General features: G+C 49.9%; 1 protein-coding gene across 4 annotated transcripts in view; it reads left to right on the top strand.

The window, feature by feature from the left end:
• Nucleotides 1-17,149: 17,149 nt before the first annotated feature.
• ATL2 (atlastin GTPase 2) overlaps nucleotides 17,150-25,501 on the top strand; it is a 45,331-nt gene continuing 36,979 nt past the window's right edge. Inside the window, exon 1 of one of the 4 annotated variants that reach the window (XM_076334907.1) lies at nucleotides 17,150-17,527. In XM_076334907.1, coding sequence (XP_076191022.1) covers nucleotides 17,398-17,527 — 130 coding nt within the window. In that variant the 5' untranslated portion in view covers nucleotides 17,150-17,397. Of the gene's footprint in view, nucleotides 17,528-20,478; nucleotides 20,577-25,501 lie in introns of those variants that run through there. The other 3 variants (XM_076334911.1, XM_076334908.1, XM_076334909.1) reach the window with 3 other exon arrangements.

Raw genomic sequence — 25,501 nt, forward strand, 5'->3', positions numbered from 1 at the left:
GCAGCTGCTGATGCAAGGTCTTAATTTCTGGCGTGATTTATTTAACTTTTTCCTTCTCTGGTGTTCATGGAGCAGCTGCAGACTGAGTGGGTCTTCATGCAAGGGAATGAGTACTCCTGCAGGAACGCGCCAGGGAGCCAGCAGCTACTAAAAAGGCAAGATAATTAACCCTCTTTTCCAAAGCATCCGGGATCCAGGAATACAAATTAGTCCTTGCAGGGGCAGTATAGCAGTATTCACAACAAAACACTGAAATGGGCTTTGTAGCATGGGGGATGGCTGAGTTTGGCAGTTGCTGCAGAATACAGGATGTAATTATTCAATTTCATATAAGCCATTACGTGTTTGTTCATTTTCTCTTGCCACCTTCTTTCCATTTGTGGTCTCATCCTTCTTCAAGCTAGTAAGAAAATTAAATTGCAGATATTTGTGCCTCACTCAAATTTAAGTGGGTAGTAGTCAAATAAGTCCCCAGAAGTTATTAGTTGGAGTGCTTGCTTACTAAAACTCTCCTCTCCTGAATTTTCTGTCACTTAAGCTGTTAATACAGCAGACTTTGGATATTTCAGGAAGCACAATTTGTATTAGTTGGTGCTTTCTCTATCATCTAAGTGTAAACTTCTGGCCATTTTAAACTTAATGGCACAGATGCAGGGATTTGCATGCAATATAGATTGTGCTTTTATTTTCTCTTCTATTAACCACAGCACTGGAACTGCTAAATCAGATTAAACCAGTGGGCTTTAGAAAAGCATCCTGTCAAAAGGCTTCAGGAGAATGTCTAAGAAATAGCCTGGTCAGACAGTGACCTGGGTAATTTTTTTTGAAGTTACTCCATGGCTTCTGTCTGAAACATGGTAACCTAAAACTTCACTTTAAGGTGGGAATCGCACTCGCTGAGCTTTTAATTCTTACTTACCGACCTTCTTCAGGGGTGCTTTAAATTCAAAACAAACTCCTGAGTTCGAGGATAGAGCTCAAACTGGAATATTTTAGTTATACTTAAATATGTTCCTCTTGCTCAATAATTCTCTGGAGGTTTTTCATTTTTTTTGTTGCTATGTATACAAAGACTTGTCTGTGCCTTTTTAAGGATCCTTTTTGTGCCTCTAACTCTTCCTTTTTGTGTCCTTTTAATGTGAAGCAATGAGAACTAACCGCAGGATTTCAGATTAGGACTGTGCTATTGACTTATTTCAAAGCATTTCAGAGTAACGTGTTCTCTAGTCTTACTGCCCACAAAGGGGGCTTAATGCAGTTTCATCAATCCATTTTATAGCAGTGCTTTCACGGAATTCGGATTAACCTCGTGCTATCCCCTGTGCAGAAAAGGTCCTGTTTTACGCTGGTGTAAATTGCGGCTAGGCCAGCCTCGGTTGGGTGCGGTGCAGTGGAGGATCACACTGCAGGCAGCCAGGGAAGACAAACATATCCGATTCATTTGCCAGGCCTCAGAGGACATTGGAGATGGGAAGTAATTCCGAGACAGCATCCAGGTATGCACCCAGGTGGGTGCTTACCAAGGACTGCTCCTTGCCGGCTGAAGTCATTGCCCACGATTTGCCTGATGATCTCCAGGTCAGATTGTCTTCATTTTGGTGAATTCCACCCCAAGACCAGTCATTGCTGAAGCTCAATCCCAGGCCGAGCACTTCTGAATGCAACGTTCTCCTTGCTCCATCTAATAATAAAAAAACCCCTACCCTAATAGTCTAAAGGACAAGTTTCTCTCTATGAAGAGAAATAAGGTGATAATACTTCCCCGTGTCTTTCAGGATACGGACCCCAAGTTCACAGCTAAGTGTGACCCTGCTCATCTTGCTTTCTCCAGCATAGACTCTAACACACCGTTTGTGTTGGAGTGTTGCTTCAACCTGCCCCTGCCATTACCTCCAGCATCTGCATCTTTGATGACCCTGTCATTGCAAAAAAAGAAATGGAGCTCTTCCTTTATTTTATCTCCCAAAGCTTCCAAACAAAGCTTGTTCATCTGTCTGTTTTCTGCATGTTTTGAAACTTCATAAGAAATAGCGCAGGGATATTTGGGTATGCAGGGACAACAGAAGCTAATCCTCTTTTAGGCTGGCAGGAAGGAATGAGTGGTAGCTCCTGTCCTGAGACTGCTAGCACAACCTCCCATGTCTTATTGCTGAAAACAGACTCAGCTTTCCAGGAACTCTGCTTTGTAGACCTTTCTGGAGAATGCCCGGCTAAGGATAAACCTCCTTTCATACTGAGGACAGAGCAGTTCAGAAACTCTGATGGCATGAATTCATCTACGGTATGTATGTGGGGTCAGGCTTTATGTTCCAAGGTGACAGTTGCTTCTTTCTTGTAGCATGCTGCCATCCTAAAAGCCTTGGCAGGAGACCTACCTCCAATAAGCTGCTCATAGCTGACCAGTGTTTGAGAGGGGCTAGGCTTTAAACTGCTTTTGAAGCAGTCACTTTCCATGTGAAGCTGCTCTTAAGTCATTTTGCAAGCAGTTATGCTGCTTCTATCTTGTACTCCTCCTGAGGTGCTGATATTCCCCATTTCCCCAGTCATTGTGTGACTGCCCGTACCCTGTATTGGCCTGGTTCCTATTAAAGACCATGAAGATCAGTGTTCCTAACAGCGTCATCCTCTTGTGTGCCTGCTTTGAGTTGTGTATGAGGTTTGAGCTTAGGTCTGCCAGCTGGGAGGTTAGCTCTTGAACCAAGGAGGGTGGGAGTCTGCCCTGACAACAGCAAAGCCCTGAAAACAAATTGCCCAGAGCTCCTAGTTTCGCTAGTAGTTCAGAAACTTGTCTACACTTGTCCTTGCAGCTCGGTGAAGAGTCTTATTTACCTTTTGCAAAATGCACTGCCAATAACCCTGAATCAGCTTTGTAGCTAGGGCTATGCAACACAGAGACCAAGCTGATAACCACTGCATTTTGCTTTGTGTCCTTTCCAAGTACAGACCAAGTTTCACTGCTGAGATCTGAGGAAACGGCAGGTGGAGAGGCTTGACGCTGTGTTCACCTGGGAGATACTTTTCTTATTTTCTCTGTTAACAGGGAGCTGACCAAAGGAGCAAGAGAAACATGAGCACACCTTTGGCTCCTGGTTGTGCCAACAGTACAGATTAACCACAAATGTCTGTGCTGCTGGCCTGTAAAGCAGAGAAGCTTTCAGAGCAAGGCTGGTTGAGTTTTTACAGACAGGTGTCTGGTAGATTGATTGCTGTAAAAATGGAATTTTTTCATGCTATTTAGGTAGCTTTGGGCTTGGTACAAGGTAGCTCTGTGCACCTGGCTTGCATATGATGAATGCATGAGGCCCAAAATCTTTGACTTCCTTGTTTTCTTGCCAGTTCTTCCTGGTTTACTAGTGGAGTGGTGAAATAGAGCAGCTTGCCCCTGCAGTGTGCCCATGCAGCTTGCTTGACCTTGGGGATTGCATTGGTCCTCACTGGCCCAGCCAACGTGCCTGCCCTTGTCCTCACACAAGTCCGCACTTCGCAGGGGAATGTCACTGGACTGGTGGTTGCATTGCGTGGAGCTGAGGCTGTGTGAATAACCTGCCCGTGCATAGATTTTGCCTGCTGGGCTGCGTGGGGCCAGGAGATAATGGTTTCTGCCAGGAATCTGGTGAGAGTGAGGAGGTGAGGATAGTGGGCAGCTTATTGCCGCAAAGGCATTCTTCTACTACTTCTCTGCAGACCTTTCACAACAGACTTCTGCCTCTCCTCCTTCTGGTTCCTTTCAGGGCCTGTGGTTCTGCCTATAAATAAAGGATACAATATTTAATAAAGAGGCTGCAAAAATGGCTTTAGATGGTGTGTAGTCCCGAATTCCCTTTGTGCCAGGCACAGCCCAGCTGATACAATCCTGGGTTGCCCTGTTTATCTGAAATACAAAAGGCTGCTGCGGAGGAATGGGCAGGGTCCCAAGTGGGTCCTGTTCAGGACCAAGCACCTGCAGCTCTGCTGTTGTCAGGCTTCTGCAGCATTTTAACTGATTTGCCTCTCTGGACTAGACACCTGATCATCTGAAATGCTTCCTGGTACCCACTCCTCAACTTACTTTTCCTGCTTCAACTGACTATCTCAAAATAGCAGGCATAGATTTTATTTATTTATTTAATTATTATTTCCTCTGTGTCTGCTCTCGCCTTCCTTCTCTCCCTATGGTGGGCTGAGTTAACAGGGAGGAAGTTCCCTTGTGGGCCTGTCCTGACTACCAGCAAAGGTGGGCCACTGCTTCCCAGGGCTAAGGGTCACTTGCTGCAAGGCAAATGGCTGACACTGTCTTCTTGCTTGTGTGTTCATGTGGCACTGAAGGCCAGCTGGAGCAAGAGAACGTTGCATTCAGAAGTGCTCGGCCTGGGATTGAGCTTCAGCAATGACTGGTCTTGGGGTGGAATTCACCAAAATGAAGACAATCTGACCTGGAGATCATCAGGCAAATCGTGGGCAATGACTTCAGCCGGCAAGGAGCAGTCCTTGGTAAGCACCCACCTGGGTGCATACCTGGATGCTGTCTCGGAATTACTTCCCATCTCCAATGTCCTCTGAGGCCTGGCAAATGAATCGGATATGTTTGTCTTCCCTGGCTGCCTGCAGTGTGATCCTCCACTGCACCGCACCCAACCGAGGCTGGCCTAGCCGCAATTTACACCAGCGTAAAACAGGACCTTTTCTGCACAGGGGATAGCACGAGGTTAATCCGAATTCCGTGAAAGCACTGCTATAAAATGGATTGATGAAACTGCATTAAGCCCCCTTGTGGGCACAATTCCAGACTGAAGGAAGCGAAGCCAAATACAGGCCACTCGAGCAATGAAAAGACATGTGTGAGTGGGGTGCATGTCCCATCTTCGTGCCCTTGGAAACGCATCAGAAGGGCTATTTTAGCCTAGTAATAAAGTTGCTGTCTGTGCGTTGCTGTAACTGCTCTTCTAGTGGCCACGTGGATCCTTCTGTGTTCTACTCCCCCCCCCCCTCTTCCCACCTGTGCACGTGCTGCCTCTCCTCAGCCTCTGTTGCTCAAGGAATTGCAAATAAAATGCCTCTTTTGGCTCCTGCTACCTTTGTGCCAATCTCACCTTGGCTCATGCTGCCGTGTGCTGGGACTTGTACGGCCTTTCCCTCTTGCCCTTGGGGCTTTTCACTGCACCAATTGCAGCCTACATTGTCTCCCTGGGATGTCTCTTGGCTTATGCTCAAGCCCCTCTTGGGCTACGGATGGAAGATGCACAAAACAACCTGCGAGTTCCCAGTGGAGAAAACAGCCTTGACCTGCGGCAGCTGGGATTCAGCAGGCTTCCTCCTGCCAGGTAGAAAATCAGGGACATCTTGATCAACTGAACTTTTGAAGCATGTGACCGGGAGAATTAGGACACAGAAGCCACTACTTTATTTCTCTGTTAGCGTCTCTGGGTGGACAAATCAGGCTTTGGGTCCCTCTAGTGCTTCAAAAGGGGCAGGGGCTGGGGCAATGGGTACTGCTGTTTCCTCCCCCAGGTCCGGGCTGGGGGCTCCCTGGGGCTGTGCTGGCAGGGAGAGCTGAGCAGAGCCTGCCCTGCTGGCAGGAGACAGCAGGTGGCAGCAGGAAATTCAGGTCCCTTTGCTCTTGAGTTCAGTGCCAGGGACTGTGTGTGGTGACTTCTCCCTGGCACTTCACCTGTGGGCAGGAAGGAGTCTGCAGCCCAAGGCTGGCTGCTGAACTGGGGACAGTTAAATCTTGCACAAACTCTGTCTTAAGTAGGTTTTACACTGCTTTTCGTTTGTGCTCGTAAGCTGTTTGAGGTCATGGGATGCTATCCTGCAGCATCTACACTGTATCACCAGCAGGGACATACAAAGCTAGACATGCAAAAGGACTTCCAGGTGCTTGAGTTTGGACTGTCTTATTCACTAGGATGGCTGCTCCAGCTCGTGCGGCGCAATTTGCTGAGACATCTGTGACTGAGGAGAGAGACTGTGTAGAGCGTGCCAAGGGTAGCAAGCATGTATGTTGCTGAATACAACTATGCTTTAGAGAGGGCAGTGTGTAAGGTTGTTTCCATCCTTGCCTTTTAATCCTCTCTGGGTTACCCAGAAATGTCCAAGTTGGAAAACTCGATGTCTGAATCTCTCCTGCAGTCTTGCCAGCTCTGGGGTGTGAGCTAAGACATCTCTGCAACTCCTCTCCTAAGAGCAGCATTGCAAAAGAGCTCCACTGGATAACCCAGAAACCTGGATTTGATTCCACTTGTGTAAGCAATTTAATCTATCAGGCAAGGGAGGATATTTCATCCCTCTTCCTTGAGGGAGCTGATGTGCTTCCAAACATGCACAAATGCCCTTGATACTTCAATAATAATGGATAAAAGGCAGCCTGGCTTAGGAAGAAGAGATCTCACAACACAAACATGATTGCTTCCACTGGGGACAGAATAGAAAAGAATCCAACAGCCAAAGGCATGAGCAGTGCCTACAATGGCCCGGGACCTCTGAGGAGTATTTGTTAAATATATGCAAAGAGGTGTGGTGAGAAGCCTGAGAAAACTGGCTGTCACAGTGGCACAGATGGAGCCCAGAAGAGATCAGGGTCCCCCGTGGGGCAAGACATCTGCCTCAGGGGGCTCACAAAAGGGATGCAGGGAGCCTGCAGGTTTACCTGGAGGGGGTGGGACTGGGTCTCATTCCCTTTCCTCCTGGTTTTCCTCCAGGCTCTGCCTGTCCTACTTAATCAGGGCAGGGACACCTGGGAAGTAATGACAGAGATGGAGTTTTGTCTGCCTCCCTGGCTCCTGCGCTGGCTGTTGGATTGTCCTGCTCCTGAGCCATGCCCTGTGGGCTCTGCCTGGAGCTCATCCCCATGCAGGGAGCAGCAAGCCCTGCCTGCCTGCCTGATGAGCTCTCTGGTAGCTTTTTTTCAAGGAGGAAGGAGGCCTGTATCGTAATGATGGGCTACAGAAGGAAAACACGGGTGAGGGAGAAGCATTAACACTGGTGGAGACTGCCTTGGGCCAGAGCAGGAGCCTGGCAAAGGCTTGGTCCTGCCAGCCGCGTGCTGTCAAGCTCTGGCTGGTCTCTGCATTCCCTAGCATTATCTTCACTCCTGGCAATGAATGGGGCCAGCTTCAAACTTGGAGCCAGATCTCTTATACCCAAAAGAAAACAGTTGTTTTGATACCAAATAAACCATGTTGGTTATTCTGGGGAAATTTCCACCTTCTTTTTGTTTTCCATCCTCATTACATGTAACAAAAATTGGCTTTAAACAGGGTTTCAGAACAGGAATGGTGCAGCAGTTGTACAGCAGCTGCATAGTACAGTGAATAATTGAGCCCATTGGAAAGCTGTTCCTTTGCCCTCCCTCCTTGGCTTCAGCCAGGGCTTGCTGCTACTCTGCTTTCCTTCTGGATTTGCTCTTTTTTGGTTTTCCTTCTTGTCTGTGCTCCCTTCTTTCAGGCCAGGGCACGTGTTTTCCAAGGGTCAGCCTAGAGCCAGAGGTCACAGTCGCTTCGGTGTTTAACCTTGGCTATGGATTTTGTAACTCTCAGGGGAAAAGAAGAACCAACCTCAGTTTGGCATTTCTAGTAACCCTCTGCCTCCAGGTTGTGAGAGCCCCTCAGTCTGTCTCTTGCACAAGCTGCCTGAGTGCTCTGGGGCTGCTCGCTGTGCTGCCCTTGCTGTCTCGCTGGGGATAGGAATAAACTGAAAGTGCCGGGCAGCTGCCAGCATCCCCACTCCCCAGGCAGTTGTGCCACGCAGCAAACACTGTGACATTTGTCCTACTGGCCTGGGCGAGATGCAGGGCCTGGGGTCTCAACCTTTTCTGTGCCAGGACACCTCCAATACTTGTGACTCGGTGAACACCCCCTGCCATGCAATGTGGCAGGTTGTCCTTAAGGGTTAAAGCATTGCTGGATCAGCGTGATCAGATGGCAAAAGCAACTGTGAGCTCCTGCCCTTTGAGCAGGGTAGAAACTCCCAATCACAGACAGCCGGAGGAGCAGCCTGGTAAACACAGCCATATGAATATGTGATAAGGGAGCACTTGCACCTAGACACACTCCTTGGGCAAACCCTTTGCCCAGAGCTGTTAAATACCCTGCTGTATAGTGAGTGTGCTGCAATCCCTAACCCCCAGCCTCCTGTGCTTGCAGCGTGACCCCAAGCTGCCTCCCTTTGAGGTTTGCTGCCAGCTCTGGTTTGCTATGGAGGCAAAGTCCAAAGGCATCTCTTGCATCACACCAGAGGGGGTGACAGCCAGGCAGGGGCTGTCTCTGCCAGCAGGAGCACTGCAGGCCCCAGGAGAATGATTGGGTGCTGTGGCACTGGCTCACTCGCTTGCAGCGAAAGCAGGCATAGCCATGACAGCTTCAGCCACAGTCCGTGCATTCCTGTACCGTTAGTGCATTCAAACTGTGTCCTTGCTTAGCTTGGCTCCTTCAGAAGCTGATCCAAGCCAGATACCTTGCTGCCCAGCTGGAGCAGAGCTCTCGCACTCCAGGAAGGCTGAGCAGCCCCCAGCCCACCCGCCAGCAGCAGCACACCAGGATACAGCCCAAGCCTGCTTTGTGCTGCAAAGCACCAAGCATGCACGCGAGGCTTTTAAAATCCAACGACCAGCTCCAAAGCAATTCCCTGTTGCCTGTAAATGAAGGACACTAGCTTTGCAAAATCAAAATATTCCTAGCAAGCCAAAGCTGCTTCCTCCAGCTGAGATTTGACTCGCCCAAGGGGAGGGTAGTTTGCCTTTGAAACAGCCAAAATGTTTTCTGCATTGAAGGCCCAGCTCACCTCTCGGTGAAAGCACTGACAGCTTGTGCCACCTATTTATAAGGCAGCTTTAGAGTTAATTGTTTATGTAACCTATTAAAAATATATTCATTCATCCTTTTATTCTTTTCTTCCCTGCCATAGAAATCCATAAGGCATGGTTTCAGGTGAGCTTTGGTAGCTGGTTGCTGCTGCAGGGTGCAGAGGGGTCAGGCATGGTGATGGCTCACGGACTCTGCATCCCTCCGTGTTGCTCGCTGGGCATTGCAGGAGCATCCCTACGCCTCACTGCGTATCATCTCCCAACGCTGGCACACGCAAACCTCAGGCTCAGTAATGCAGCACCCTGCTCCTCAGAGAGCATCATGCCTCTTTAGCCCCCTCGTTAATGGTTAGACTTAATTACATTGCAGCAGCTGGCTCCCCTGCCCAGTTGTGGAAAGAGTCACGAATTTTAAATACTGGATATTCTGATCTTACCCTCTGAACCTATTTTTGCTGTGGCTGTTGGTAAACCGCACTCCTGAGCTCAGGCTGCTGCAAAATCCTCTATGGACTGCTGCATCCCCGAGCAGGTACGTCTTACTAAGTTGTACAAGAACAGTGTTTGATGTAAGTTGGCATGTATGGCTGAAGGCAGGAGGCTGATTTCAGCTCAGCTTGGTGTAGAATTGCCGCCCAATTTATCATGGACTCATAAAAGTGCTGGTGGGAAGGGGCCTGTGGAGGTCTCTGATCCAACCAACCCTTGGAGCAGGACTGTTGCCAATGCCAGGTCAGAGCAGCTGGGGCTCTGCAGAGCTAAGGCTGAAAAACTTCCAAGGATGGAGACCCCTCCTCTTTGGGTACATGTCCCAGGGCTGCACCACCCTTCCGGGGAAGGAGTTTTTCCTAACGCCCTACCTGAACTGGCCAGGCTGCAATCTCTGCCTCTTGCTTCATGTTATATTGTCTTGACCTACTGGAAAGACTTTGGCTCCATCCTCCCTGTATCTGCCCTCCAAGTCACTGTAGACTTTTGCTAAATCGCCCCAACCTCCTCTCCTTCCCAACTAACCAAGCCAGCCCGTCTCCACCTCTCCCTGTAGGCAGTGTCTCCTGACCTCAACCAGCCTGGTGACCCTGCTGGGTCTTCTCCAGCTTCTCAGCAGATCCATGCTCATCCTGGAGGGGCTGTTCACAGCCACCAAGATCTGCTGAAAGGAGGGTGCTTAGAGCCGGGGCAGGCTGAAGTCAAGCTCAGAAACAAGCCCCTTGTTGCGCCTGCTCAAATAAAGCTTCAGGAGAACCTGGTTTTGACTGATTTCTGAATAAGATGGGTCTGAACTAACTGGCAAGTGCCCAGCAGTGATAAGCAAGGCCCATGCCTGTCTCCTTACAACATTGCAGCATCCTTCTGACCGCTGAGGGCTATAGGGCACTGCCCTGAATTGTCTCCTCAGCCGTATGAAGGAGCATCTTCCTGGGAGCAACACAGTTTGGAGACATCACCAGCACAAGGCTGATGTGCCCCGAGCTCCAGACTGTGTGGGGCTCTCCAGAGCAGCAGGCACCTCTCCACTGCCTCCTGGGCACTGCCCACCCCTGGTGAGGCAGGTCCAAGGGGCTCAGCTGCTCCCGGAACCCAGAGGCAGTGTGGCTGGACCTCAGGGGAGCTGTTGGAGCTGGCTTGACCTGCCCAGGGCCAGCTCATCCATCTTCACCTTACCGGCACAGCTCATCCTGACATGGAGAGGCAAGTGTCGTGCTTTATTTAGGTGGATGCCAGGGAGCAGGGGGGCTTTGCAGCGTCAGCCTGGGCATTTTGGCAGGGTCTGGGCTCCACACCTGAGCCCTTGGTGGGTCATTAGGCTCCCTCCTCTTCTCCCCTCCATGGGACTGGTACGTGCTGGGCAGCCCGTTCCTGCCCAGAGCTACCTGGTCCCCACTGATCACTCCTCTCTGAAGGATGGCATCAGATGCCGAAGGCTGCTCCCCCGAGGTCTGAAAGATTAGACTGGAAGTGTTCTGGGTGGGAAATGTCCTAGGGCTGAGGTCAGGGACAAAAATGTCACGTCTGCCCTGCTCTGTTATACAGTCCACTGTTAAGTAATCACTTGGGGTCACTGCGCCTGCCAGGTGGCTGTGGCTGGCGGTGGGGCTGCCTGGAAAACAGGCTGTGGTTTGCAGGACCACTATCCCCTGGACAAGAAGAAGAAGGAAAAGCAGTTACGTGCTTTCAGGCAGTCCCATGCTCGGACCCTTCCCAGCCCTGGGGTTCCTCATTGCAAGGTGCTTTTTGGTGACAGAGGCACCAGCCTCGCAAGGGCACAACCTATTTGTAAAGCCAGTGGCCCAATGTTCACAGTGGGGAGGTGGCTTTGGCCACTGTGAGAAAAGGCTGGTGTTTATCTGTGGGATGCTGTGGCTCGATGGGCGCAAGCAGGGACCCGTGCCTGTCGCTGGGACGCCGGGTCTCCACCGGGTCTGAGCTGTCAGCTCCCGCTGCACCTTGCCCAGACCCGGTGGAGACCCGGCATCCATCCGGCACAGCTCTGTGTCCCCCAGCCTCACAGTTGCTCTCTGCTTTTCATAAACATGCAGTGGAGCAAAAGCTGGGGCTGAGCTGTGGAGCCCCCATGCAGTGGCTACCAGCATGTAGGGGTCAGGCCAGTGCCACAGTCCCCAGGCACTAATTTTGGGTGGTGCTGCCCATCTGGGACTGACACCCATTTAACAGCACTGTATTAATGATTTTGAAGGTGCTGCAGAACAAAGTAGCCGAAATGGGCATGTGGAGGACATCGGGAAACCTGTGGGAATGGCTAGCGATGCTCCGTGCTGGCTGCAAATGAGCAGTTGCTCAAGGGAGCTGGATGATTTGTCCTAGGAAATACAGGCCAAGTCCAGGAAAAGAAACCACGCTGGTGGGGAAAGCTCCCAAAAGTTCCCAAAGCAAGGCTGGGAAGCAGCCACACTGTGCTCAGAGCCCGAGCTTCACTGCCCTGGGGTTGCTGTCCTTGAGCACGCATTTACAGCTAGCTAGCCAGCCAGCCTATTTTTGCTGGATAATTTCTTCCTAATAAGGGTTTTTGGCAGGTGGCCGTGCTCCCCTGAGGGTGAGGGAGAGCAGTTCGATACAAGCAACAAACTCGCGTGGGGCAGGGAGAGTTCCTGTTGTGTTCAACTCAGAGGGTGGGTGGGAAACAGAAATGCTGAGGAATGGCTGGACGGCACTGAGGAAGCTCAAGTTATCCCTCACTTGTGTTTTGCCCGCCCCAAATGCTGAGCTGGCAGAGCAGGGCATCAGCGTGGCCCTGTGGTGGTGGAGGAAAGATGCTCCGGGCTTCTCAGTTTTGCTCTGCGTCGCCTCGCACAGAGGTCAGGGTACCGCAAGCAGTGGGGCCGTGCCAAGAACTGGCCTGGCAGCCAGAGGCCAGCGCTGGTGTGGGAGCACTGGGGGGCCTGGGATGATGTGAAGCGACTCATGCACCTGCCAAACATCCCTCATCCGGAGTGACAGCCACGTGGCAGCCCTGGTGCTCCTCTCCTCCCAAAATGCTGCTCGCAAAGCCAGTGGGAGTCATGAGCCAGGTGCCCTGCAGTCCCTTCTGCTCCATCCCTGAGGCTGCTCAGCGGGGAGCCCGAGCTGCCCTTGTGCCATCCCCAGAGAGTCCTGAATTGGACTGGTGGGGCTGGGGTGGGACACAGGCTCTGCCAGATCACTTGCACACATGCACAGCTCACCTGCCCCAGACAGCAAGCTGCCCTGCTCTTCCCATAGGTGTCAATCGCTCAACCCTCAAATGCTGCAGAGCCGTGGCACCAAGCCTGCTCGCTTGTCCCTGCCGGCAGGCTCTTCAGTGCCTGGCTTCCTCTGATCCAGGGAGGCATTCTAGCTTAATGCAGCTATTTTGTTATTTAATCCTGCTCGATTTTCCTTAACACCTTTCCAAACGTTTTAAGCTATCCTTTGTGGTGTTCATCCACTGTTTAATCTGAGATCAAATGATTGTATCTTAATCCCTGGATCTCAAATGAATTTGCCTTTGGTTTGGGCAGCTAACCCTCCAGCCCTCTGCTACAGCCAAGCTGCGTTTATCCAGGGCAGGCAGAGTCAGTGAAGGAATAAAATGCCTTCTCCCTCTCCTATTCTCGCTATTTCTCTCTTTCTCACAAGTTAATGTTACTTGAGCTGCACGAAATAGGTGATATCCCCCTGATTAATATTTCCAAATAATTTTTTCTTTGTGATGAGCCACTGGAGCCTTCTTTTGTCAAACTACCTAAATGCGATCAAAGCCAGTGCAATTACTCTGCAGTCCCCAGCAGCAACTTGGCACTGTGCTTTTCCCAAAGGACACGTGCACTTTGCTTTGGTGGCATTGGACTGGCCGCCTTTATTTCGACACAGTTGCCTGGCCCATGGGAGTGCATTTCTCAGCTTAGCAAGGGGAGACCTGCAGTTGCTGAAACTCCCCTGGAGCCAGCGGAGCAGCACAGCCCTCTGCAGTTCCTGAGGGCACTGAGACGGACGTGGGGACCCCATCGACACAAGCCCTGCTGCCTCTTGAGCAAGCCCAGGAGCAGGGCTGGGGCCGGCAGGTACCAGCCCCCATGACCATGCCTTTCCCACATTCCTCTGCCTTCTCCACGCTCTCCTCTGTCACACAGAGAAGTTTTGGGGCAGGAGAATCTCTGATCAGACTGGCACAAATCCGAAGATGACAGGATGCTGATCTCAGCCCCATCCTCTGGGTGCTGCTAAAACTTGGCTTGTCGTTTCATTGTGATTGCCCATGGCTACGCTGCGGGCCCCCTGCTCAGACGCAAACAAAGAGGCTTGGAGAAAGATTAAAACGCCATTTTTCTACAGCGTGTTCTAGATTTTATTGAGAGTAGATTAAATCTAATTAAATACACACATTAATCCAGCCAGATTAAATGGCACATTCTGCTTTGTGTCCTTAGCTTGTCCCAGAGGCCAGACTGAACCTGGAAACGCAGATGGCAGAACTGGTTCGGTCCTTCATGTGTAGACTCAGCCCCAGGCTTTGATTTGATGCCAGAGATTGGATCCAGATAATTTCATCAGTGTGTTAACGATCATGCCCCAGATCCAGGCCTGGTTCAGAGCAGAGCGTAGCAGGCATCCCAGCCCTGGAAGGTGCTGCTGCCCCAGGCGCCCTCTCGTAAGCCCACAGTACTGGTGGGAGATGCTCAGGTCCCCATCTGACCTGGGGTTTCCTGTAGGTGCTGCCATCACTGGGTCTCACGCCAGCTCCTGCTGACAGCTACCATGTCTTTGAGGTACCTGAGTCCTTGGTGAGGCAGCTCGTGCTAGTCCAAAACTTCTTCTGAGCTGGGCAGGATGGGCTGTGACCACATGACTAAATTGCATCCAAACGCATCCTGATGGAGCGATGGGCTGATGCAGCCTCATCCAAGGGTGTGTGGGGGACCCTGTGTTGGAGGGGGTTTGCCTTCCAGGAAAGGACAATGAGAGCTGCAACTCAGCTTCTCTGGTGCTGGGGAATTCACAGCAGAATCCCTCTTTTAAGCACTACTCATCTCTATGCAGCTAGTCTGGACTTGCATGGGAAGAAACTATGTGAAACCCTGGGAATAAACCACCTGCCTCCTTGTGAGGACCTGTAAATCTCGCCCAGCAGAGCCAGAGTGTAGCTGCAAAGGATGCAAATAAACTCCACTGTGTAATTAGCACCCTTTGTATGCCAGGGCAATCATACTTAACCCCACATGCAACCAGAAGCCAGGTCTGCCTGCACAGGGCTCAATGCAAAATACCCTCTCCAGGTGTAAAGCTGCACCACTTCACTCAAATCAGTATCACACAGTGATGCTTTGCCCCATAGAGGAGGAGTTGGCTTGCAACATGAAAGATCAGTTAAGCTGCAAGGACAAATACCCTCTTCTAAAAGCTACAGCCAGTGCTGATAGGAGTGTTTCCTAGCAAATACCTGCAGCACACTAAGCAATCAGTCTTATTTTACTACATTAAAGAATAAAATGTCTACACAGCATTTTTCCAAGTGAGACTCTGAATTGACACTGATGCCTCTGTGACGGTGGAGTACTTTCTCTCATCCCAAATTGTCTCTGGTAGCCTGATCTTTGCATGCTGCACCATGCAGAAGAAGCACTAGTAGTGTGGACTGAAGCATGGTATCACCAATTGTGTAGGCACCACTGGCGACTCCTCCTTCCTTGAGCCAAGTGCCTTGCTGTTTGTACCAGCAAAGCAGACACAGCTCTGTGTCTTGGAAGGAGGCTGTACAGGTTCAATGGCTGGTGTGATTATCTCTGCAAGACATTTGATGGGCATCACAGTGACAGCTGGAGCAATTCCTCTTTTTCTAGGACAAGAGGTTTGGGGCTATAGTCTGGGGATGTGGAAAGTTCTTTCTCTGTGGTGGCCTTGATGGCCTAAGGAGCCATCAGGAAATGCCACCAAGGGGACCCGAACCCCAGAGGTGCTTAGAGATGCCCAGGTCAGGTGAGAAAAAGCTGTTTAAAGCCTGTGTGGAAATACATTTCACCTTAGTGGCATTTAACATGTGCATGCATACTTCCCAATAGCAGAGCTGATCTCATTTTTAGAGAGGCAGGTCAAAAATCACTGCAGAGCAGGCAGTAGGTAGGCAGACGTTCTCCAGGTGAGGCTGGAGGCAGTATGCTGGCTGTAGACAGAGCCATCTCTGCAGTGGGGCAGCCATGGGGTTTGCAGGTGTGTTGGCACTCTAAGCAGCACTGCAGCCTCCACAGGAGTCAGTATCTAGCCCAGGCTTTAAAAGCAGCCTCATCTTGTGGTCTTGCATAACAGTGAGATGGAAATCACACTGTGTTTATACAGACCCAAATGATAGGAGTCCGTGTGAGCAAATGCTTGCTCATGAAAGCTTCAGCTGGCTACAGAGCTTCATTTCCAGGAGCAGAAGAAAACCACTTAGCCATTTAATCCTTTGAAGACTTCAATCACCCTGATAAGGGAAGACAGGGCAGGATGGGGGAGAAGGCTCCCATTCGCACCTGTGAGACTGCCACCTCCATGGGCAGGCTGTGTACCACCACTCCAGAGAGCCCCCCTAACACGTACCGCGCAGGCAAGCGTGGCTCCGGAGGCTGCCCACTGCCCTTCCCCTGGCTGTGCCACAGCCCTTTGATTTAAACCCTTAATCCTGGGGAGACTGTGCAATAGCTCCTTCAGGCTGAGAACAGATTATGCCTGTTTCAAAGGTATTTGGCACTCGGGCTGCACTGGGAGAGCCCAGTAAACCAGCCCAATCCCTCCCGCGAAAGCACCTGCAGGCAATTCCTGCAGCTGGTGCCTAGCAACATGTTCTGAGCTGCTCTCACAACAGCTAAAATTCAACGTTATTTCATCCTTCCTCCCCAGAGGAGCAGCTCTTGAGTCATCACCAGGGGAGAATGGGACGTGTCTCCCACTCGGCTTGCTAAAAATGAGTGGTATGCAAAGGGCTGCTGTCTGTCTCTTGAGCATGTGTGCTGCTGCCAGCTAAAAAGGCATCTCCTCTCAGCATGTGGGTCAGCTCCAGGTTTGGTAAATTGTCTCCAGCTCCGGGAGATGTGGTAAATTATTTTTTCCTCTCTTTCCCAACTTTCTTTCTGCTCCCAACAGCCTCTCTACTTCCTTGGAGCTCTCTGCAGGGAAACCTGCAGGAGGAGGTTTGGATCCATGCTGAGTCCCACCTTGGCTTTGCTTGGGCGAACCCCAGGTCATGCAAACACACACAGGTAGCTATGAGCTCAGGGCTGTGCTGGGCACTCTCTAGTGACACACGGCAACTTTTAGGTCAGCTGCATGATAGGTGAAGGTACCCCTGAATCTCAGGGAGATGCTCTTAGGGAATGGCGAACATCAGAAAAAATGCATAGGAAACCAAGCTTGCCTGTTTATGGGGCTGAGATCCTCACAGAGGTGGTGAGGCAAACACCAGCCAGCCCAGGCAGGAACAAGGAGTGTGTTTCTGCATGTGGGCAGGGCGCAGGGATTGGTGATGGGAAGGGGGAGTTAATGGGAGGATCCAGCTGCAGAGAAGGCAGGGGCTCGGTGGGCAGCACAGCCTCCAGCACCTGCTGGTGCTGTGCAGAGGGAAGCTGGAAGAGGTGGGAAGCTGTGAGTAGATGAAGCCCATGAGTAGTAGGGCTGTGGTGCTGCAGCCTGGGCGCTTCTCAGAGAAAAGCGAGACAAGGTGCCTTGCAGGGCTTTTCCAAATTCTGGGAGGGCACATATTTGCCTCTGGGAGCAAGCCTGAGATCCAGGTGAATTTCCCAGTGGGAGGCTGTTAGGAAATCTCAGGCTTGCCCGAGTGACGCAGCTCCCTTGGTGGTATCTGGTGGGAGGGCGGTTGATCACTGTTTGCCCTGGCTGTTCCCAGTGCTAGCGCTGGTTCACCACTCCAGGGCTGACCCCTCCTTGCCTCCCCAGTCTTCTCCCTTGGGAAGCCCTGGGTGGCCCTAGGGACTGCAGCCAAGGGGTCGGAGGCGCCTTATTGCTGCGGACGGTGCAGGCTGCCAGAAGAACCACCTTTAGCTCACAGCTGTCTGCCCTCAGCTCCCAGCTGCCTGCAGGGCTGCGTAGCCTGGAGGGAAGACTAAGACTCACCTTGTCACTAGTCTGGACTCTACAGCCTGAAGCAGATGAGGAAAGATGTTGGTAAGTGCAGTACCACCAATAGAGACCTCTCCAGCTCATCCCAGGACCCTCAGCCCTTCAGGATGGGAGATTGCTCTGTTCCCCAGCCCAGGCGTGGTGTTCAGCATGCTTCAGGTGGGTGTTTGGTGATTTGTCATCATGCAGGTCACCTTAAACAAACCCAGCAGCATTGCACAGATTAGCTGACAGGGACAGAGAAGCATTTTATACAGAAAGGCATAAAGAACCTGAGTCTGATCTGGCCTTTTCTAGTGTCCAGTGGGTGCCTCCGCATGCATGGGTTGGGAACTGTCCTGTCCCCTGCCATGCCATGCTGTCTGAAGACCGGGAGACATTGTGGTGGATCCGTTTCCCTTCCAGCTGTGGGAGGGGACAGCTCTCCCAGCAGAGTGGCTGAGCAGCCTCTGCCTTGGGCAGAGCTGGCTCGTTGCACTGATGATACTGGTTGTGTTGACTGGCCCAAAGTGGGTTTAGGACAAGCTTGGGACAGCAGCGTTTTTTAAACCAGCGTGGCCAAATCCAGGAGAAGATGCTGTCTATAACACAAAACTGTGCCTTTGCTGGCTGAGGGAACTACTGGCCCAACCTGCACTTGCAGGTTAGACATGTCCTCCTGCTCCGGTGGCCCCTTCCCACCACAGCCTGCCAGTGGTTTGCGCAGTTGTTCCCAAGCTGCTTTCAGGCCAAATCCACGGCTAGTTTAAGCAGTTTCAGTGCTAACTCCGTGCATAGCCTGGCTCAGAGGAAAGTGGCAGGCAGCTGGGAGTGTGGTGGAGATGGGGACCTTTGCAGCCAGGAGATGATGTGTTGATAGCAAAATCCGCAGCTCAGAAAATATCTCCTTCCTTCCTGCAAACATAAAAGGACAGAATTAAGGTTGAGTTTTCTAATCTCCAAGTTCTTGACTTCTGTTCTTATATTACAGCAGCAGCAAATCCTGTTGTGTGGAGCAGAAATCTATCTGTCTGTATATGCACTATTTCAAACTCTTCTCCACGTAAACTGTTCCAGACTTGATCAGAAACAAGGCTGTTTGTTAACAACAGAACTGGGAAACTTCTTTGGTATTGTGGGTTTTTTTCCCCATTTTTTTAGTTTTCATATTGAGCTGCTGAAGCTTAAGTCTGTCAGTTAACAGTGTTTGTAGCTTTCAAGGTATTTCCCTTTGCCTGATTTCCTGTGTATCTCTGCAATACCTCTGTAAGTGGAGTGTGCTTTGCTTTCTTTCTGATGTCAAGAAAGGTTTTCCTCTTGACTTGGGATGAGGTTAGAAGGACAGGCAATGGCACACTCATTTTCCCCAAATAAGTAGAGGGTATTAAACTGCAAAAGGCCAATGGCAACATTTTTTTTCTAGCGTTCATACCAACACTTCTGTACAAAGGGGTTGAATCCTGCTTCCATTTATGCTGATGTAAATCTAGAATAAAAAGTTCTTGACAGTTTTACAGCATTGCGTATTTTATTATTACAAGTGGCATAACTAGAATTGAATGTGATGTTAGTTTGATCATTGTATCCTTCTTCAGTTCTCACTTGCTGTGATTGCAACATTTTAGACATTTTAATGTCTTTTTAATGTGTTTTAGACATTAAACTCTCTGAGGCAAGGACTGCCACTGTAAGCACAGCACCAAGTGTAATGGACCCCAATGTTAGGAAAACCCTGATGTGCTACCTCAGTAGTAAAGGACCGAAAGCAGGGTTTGGAGAAGGTTTGGAAAGCACTTCCAGGTGCCACGACAACCCATCGGTTTTTGCTTTGAAGATCTCTTCTGAGCTTTCCCTCCACCTCTGTTTAGGCAGAACCAAACTCTGCTTGTTTTTTAGATTGCTGTTACTCAAAAGTTGCATCTCCAGGACCAAGTAAGTTAGCATAGCTCAAGACTTTGAGAAAAATGGTTTCTACAGAGAGCATTACCACAGTGAGGTGTGTTTTTGCAAAGCTGTTGTTCACTTCACATGCTGATTTATCAGACAAATATGTTGTAACAAGTGACAAGGTCACACTGACCAATTTGATTGTGAAGGTTTACATGACCTTTAGCAGCAGGAAACCTCACAGACCTAAAACCTTTGTGCAGTGAAGGCAGCTAGCTTTAACGGCCTTTTAAAAGGATGCTGTAAGGTCTGTTTGGGTTTAGAGAAACAAGACTCTTACAAAAACCAGGAACAGCAGTAACGTTTGGTCCCTTGAGAACTTGTGTGGCTTGTTCTGATTCAGAGCTGTCCTTTTGTGCGTTTCCAGCCCAAATGCAGCAGCAGTGCCAGAGCGGGCGAGAACTCAGGAGTGAGGAGCTGGTGTTACCACCAGAAATGCAGAGCGCTTGGGTTGCTTTCCTGGCTGTCACCGTGGCCCAACAGAGGTGGAAAAGGGAAGCAAGAGCCCAGTGGGGCAACGGTGCAGTGCAGGTAGAGGTGGACACCATCAGGTAGCCTTAAGGGATGGGCCTGGCAGCACACTGATGGCTGGCTGGCTGCGTTTTCTACATGAGCGAGCTGTGCTGGGAGCAGCAGGCCGATGATGAGTGAGGAATCCCCGAGGGATGCTCACCCCGAGGTGTTTCGTATGGCCTTGGGGCCTCCTCACCCGCCACGCCATCTCCATCCCTTTGCCCCAAACACCCTGCCGCTCTCCAAGCCCCTCGAGGCCCCTCTAACCCAACGCGCTGGAGCCCTGCATGCTCCACGCCATTTCGACGGTGAGGTGCAGGGCCGGCCAGCAGGGGCCGGTTGGGGCGGGGGTGTGTGTGTGTGTGTGTCTCTCCCGCAGCAGCGAGAGGCCCCCTACACCGCGTGGGACTTCGCCTCCCCCCTCAAGCGGAGGGGAGGCTTCCTCCCGCTGCAGGCGGGGGACGCCGCCTCCCTTCCCGCGGCCCGGGGCCGTGCAGCACCTCTCCAGCCGGCGGCCCCGGCACGTGGCGGGGAGCCAGGCGCGGGCCGCGGGCGGGGAGTCAGCGCGCATGCGCCACCCGTCCCCTCCCCGGGCGGGCAGCCGGGGGCGCTAGGACCCGCCTTCCCCGCGCGCCGTCGGCGGCGGGCGATAAAGGTCTCGCGGCGGAGCTCTGACGTCACGGCGAGTTAATTTTAAACCCGGACAAGATGGCGGAAAGGGACGCGGCGCGGCGCGCGGGTCCGGCCCGCCAACGGCCCGACCCGGCAGGTAACGCGCCCCCCTGGGCGGGCGGCGGGGCTGCCCGCGGGAGGCGTGGGGCTGGGCGGCGGGACCTGTCGGCGGGCGGCGACGGGGGAGGCCCCGGTGTCTCCCCCCTCCTCAAAATGGCGGGGGCGGCCGCCAGCCCCGGCGCCTGCTCTCGAGGGGCAGCGGGGGAGCCGGCGCGGCGGCCCCTCCACTCGGCCCGCTGCTTGCTCCTGAGCGGGGTCACCCCGCTCTCCCTGCGCGGCCAGGGCCTCCCGCTGTGCGGACGGCGGCCCATACCGGAGCGAGTGCGGCCCAGGGGCCGGCGGTCCGTGACCTTATTCCCTGCTGCGGCGTGGCCGGGCCGCCCCGCCGCCCGTCCGTGTGTACATCACGTGAGGAGCGAGGGGTGCGGGCCGGAATGCGGCTGGTGCTGCCCGGTGGGGCCCCCGGGCCGCGGGGCCTGGCACGCTCCCGGGGCTGGAGCGAGGCAGCCCGGAGGGTGCCTGCTTCCTCGGAGCCACGTCCACTTGCGAAGGGAGCAGCACTGGGCAGCTCGGGGAAGGAGGTGGCCGACCCATGTTGGCCCGACCCCCGTATGGACCCGGTGTGCTCCACCGTCCGTACTGTTTTTGTAATATATTCTCTGGTTGTGATGGGACATGTCTCTGGCTTGGTGTTTAGCCTCGGATGTGGTGGAGTCTGCGCAGTATGTTTTTTTAATATGCTTTTTTCTTAAGAACAGCTTAAAAGCTGAACTTGTAACTCTCTCTGCCATACTCTGTGTGAGGGGGGACCTGGGACTTGTGAGGACCGTAACTGACTTGAACACTAAGTTGAATCGTGTGAGGTTTTTAGCACTGCACTAGAACACTGAACTATTTTAACATCTTTGTTGTATAACTCTCACTTAATTTGGAAGCAGAACGATTGGACTGGGCATGATTAAACAAAATCTAGCAGATGCCATGTGCCACTATTGGTTTCAACTGCTTCATTTGCAAACCAACTAGAGACTGGGAAATCTAACCGCACTATAAACTGGCAAGTGTGGAGTAGCTACTCTACTGACTTTTTTTTTTTTATAAGGAGGAAAAGGCAATGCTTCTGAGCATGCGGAAATGTTTGATTATGTTTGGCAGCATTGCAATTTTAATAATTTAAAAGAGTCCAGAGATTGAAATTGAGGATATGATACTGCTTTGCTGCTTGGGTACTGGTTTCTGCACCGCCCCGCACCACACACCCCCCCACACCCCCTCCAGCACTGCTGAATTTTCTTTGATGGTTTTCTGTGTTTTCACCACTATGTAGTTTAATAATCTCAAAGCATTAGATTATTGCATAACTTTCTCAGGGTCATAAAAGCACCAGCACACCTGTAATAAATGTCCTTTAAGGTAGCTGTGTCATCATCAGTGGTGGAAACGTGCGCATGTCACTGTTAAGTTGCTTGTGTACAACTTAATTGATAGGGTCTACATGTACAGCTATGGATGATCTGTGCCTGCCTGCAGAAGAGCTTTCTGTACAATGAAATAAAGCAGAACGGTAGATTGGAATAGTTAGAAGAAGAGAAATGTAAGAGAGGCCTATAACTCCTCCTGTACCATTACTAAGTGTTGCTTAACAGCTGTTGTGTTCTAGCTTACCCTAAAGTCATTAATGATGTTACAGTTCCTCTTCAAATAATAGCAATAGCTCTGCGGTGTTTCAGCTAGAATTCTTTTGAAAGCAGAGAGTGGGGTTGAGGAAGGCTCTATTTGTTCCTTTTCATGTTCACCTGCCTGCAACTTAAAGACATTTCTGAAATAGTTCTAGCACAGAACAGTTTTACTTGAACTATCAAAAAAGCAGTCCTTTAAATACAACAGTCTCTCCTAGTGTAGGAGGCCAAGCAGATCTTGTTTGTGTTGGATGGACAGGAATGCTTGAGCCAGGTCTTGCAGGAGTGCTGATGCTTCTCAGGTACCTTGTGCCAACTGCAGTCCCTGTGTTTTGGTTAAATACCAGTGATTAATGTTTGCTTACTGACTGTACTAATAAAGTACCACTGACTGGAGCAAGATACCATGATAGATGAGGGATTGTTATCTCTTGTCCTAATAAGAATAGGGACACTACCTCAAACTGGCTAGACTGGATAAAAACAGGTCTGTTGGAGGGGAGGAGGGCTGGGGATTTTCCTCTGATACAATAGAAGAGCACTTATTTCCTGATGGCAGTATCACATCTGCTCCAACTTTGAGTTTTGCCCAACTGCAAAATCAGATGTAATAAGCAGCTGGAAACGCAGGTAAATGAAATTCTGTGGTGTTCTTGTTTTGGGAGTGAACTGCAGTGTTGTTAGCTTCCAGCGCAAGCTGGATCACAGGTTTCACTTCAGCACTATGATAAAACTAGTTTTAACTTTGTGCCTGTTCTTAGTATACTGTTGTATATCTTAGCACAGTCTGTAAAAGTTTCTAACTGTTCCAAGGACATTCATAAGGAAAACTGCCAAGTTTCGCTTAAATCCAACTTTTCTATGTAAGGTGAAGTTTGAAGTTGCTTTTGTTACTGCACTGCAGTCATGAACAGGCCCCGTCCTGGGGATGATTTTTGATATCCTGGCATGGCAGTCTTTGAATGGGAAGTTTTAACTTTAAAATCAGACTGGATTGTTTCCTTGTGTTTACTGTTGCTGCATGCTGTGCCTACAGCGTGATCTGCAAGCTGCCAATTTGAGTGCAGTTTTCCAACTTTTTGCTAAATCCTGCATTAACTTCTCAAACTTACTATACCAATCATTAGTATTTTAAGGCTTTGTCTTTAATCTCAACTATCTAAGGTGAACAAGACAGAAAAATATTTCCTAAGCTTCTGCATAGGCAGGCCTGCTGATTTGTCATTTGTAAACAACTGGAAGTTTTCAGAAGTACTTACATACATTGGTTCTTAAGACTTTACTCTTATTGGAGAATGACTGTGTCTCTTTCTCAAAACATTTTCAGCAACCTGAACTTCTTGAGATGTCCTGGAGGAAAGATGGAAGTAGCTTTCCTTGTTTTTAGAGGGTTGTTCTTAACATGAAAAATACTATCTCATTCTATAGCTGATTTTGAGGTCATAGTGCTGTGTAGGGAGCTGATTTACATGAATACATTTGTGGGGTTGGGATTTGCATCTGAAACACCAAGAACAAACAGATGAGCAAGTTTGAAATATATGTGAAAACATTGCTCAGATTGATGTCTTCTATTTCAGTTAGCTGCAAAGAAATGACTGATATGAAATGAGTGATATCTGTTAGGACAAGGATTATAATCAGGTAATTTCTAGCAGCAAATTAATACATAATAGGGACTAATGTTCTGAGAGCATTGGTAGCTAACTTGTCTGACCTTTAACTTCTGTTTATTTCTGATATATTTTGTGTAGTGTTCATTTCCAGGAAAGCAAGACTTTGTGCTTGCTAAGCGTGCTTTTTGAAACACACATTCAATATAAAAGTTGGAGGAACTCAGAAGGCATTTAAATTAGGAAGTTGATCCTCTGCCCACTTAAGAAACCTGGAATGAAATCTGAGGAATTTGAAGATCTGTCTTTCCTCCCCCACTGTTAATTCTTATCTGACTGAATTTATCTCCTAAGACTTGAAGGTAACACCTATTGTATTCTGTAGCTGTACAAACAAGTTACTGGGAGATGATCTAGGATATAAATTAATGCTAGCCAAGTAACTGTCTGTTTGTGTCTAACTGGAGTTCTCACTCTGCAGCAAAGTAAGGAGCTTACCCTCCCCCTTTGGGTTCGGGAGGGAGTGTACATATATGCTATTATAGTGCCATAGCTGTTAAATTCACGTAATGAATTACAACAGCAGGTTGTCATGAGCTTACATATCCTAAAGCTATCTAGTTTGTTTGCCTGGAGTCTATCACTGAGAATTCCAGCTGCTCCATGGGGATGTTACTCCTTGAGGTAACAAGACTAGTTTGTATCTCATTTTAGTGTGAGAATAGTAAATCTTTCTGCTCACTATGATCTGTGAAGCTAAATAAGTCTCTTCTCCCTTTCCCATTAACTAAACAGAAAAAATAGCCATGCTAATTTTATAATGGTTAGTAGCTGGCTCCTCTTCAAGATTGGAAAAACCTAAAGCAGAATGTTTGACACCAAAGATGGCATTACTGAACCATATAGCATCCAGGGCGGTCTGACAAAAGTTACCTGAGTGAAAGCAGGTAAACTGGGTATTGGAATTCCTGTTTGATGCCAGCTTGATGAACTCATGATCAGGGCTAATAGGAAATCAAATATAATGTGAAAGAGAAGTCTATTTGGCCCTCTGCAGAAATGATTTATGAAAGACCAGCTTCTTTTAAAAGAATCGTGCTGCTCTTCTGTATCCTGGAGGAATATATAAAAGAACTGTCAAAGCTGTAAGACTGCACGAAGTGCCTTTTGGAAAAGGACTCAGCTTACAGCTTGGTTACTGGGCCTCTATTTACAGCTTGTGTACGGTATGAGGGATATTCTGATATGCTTTTGCTAGGAGGGGAGATGTCTCATCTAATATTTTTTTTCTTGTTCTAGATGCATTTCCAGCTTTATGTTCAGTGCAGACAATGAGCAAATGACTGATTGCATTTTCAGCCCTACATACCAGTGATTTCTGCATGGCAAGGTGGGGTTTGTGTGCTGTTGCAAGTCTTGGCAGGTTTCTCTTAAAAGACTGGAATCGAAGCCAAAACCTGGAAGGCAGCAGAGTTGAAGACTTGAACTAGTAAAATGTTGTACAGATTACAGACATGGAACATAGAACATAATTTCCAGTAAACTGATATTTGAGAGTGGAACATAATTTGCTCTTATGCAGTTGTTGCTCAAGTGAGATCAGAATCAGGTTCCAGTCTGTAGTTAGTGTCAAATCATAATAAATTTTTTTTTTCCACCATCGCCTTAGA

The sequence above is a fragment of the Aptenodytes patagonicus genome, chromosome 3 (genome assembly GCF_965638725.1).
Source record: "Aptenodytes patagonicus chromosome 3, bAptPat1.pri.cur, whole genome shotgun sequence".
NCBI classification, from domain to species: Eukaryota; Metazoa; Chordata; class Aves; order Sphenisciformes; family Spheniscidae; genus Aptenodytes; species Aptenodytes patagonicus.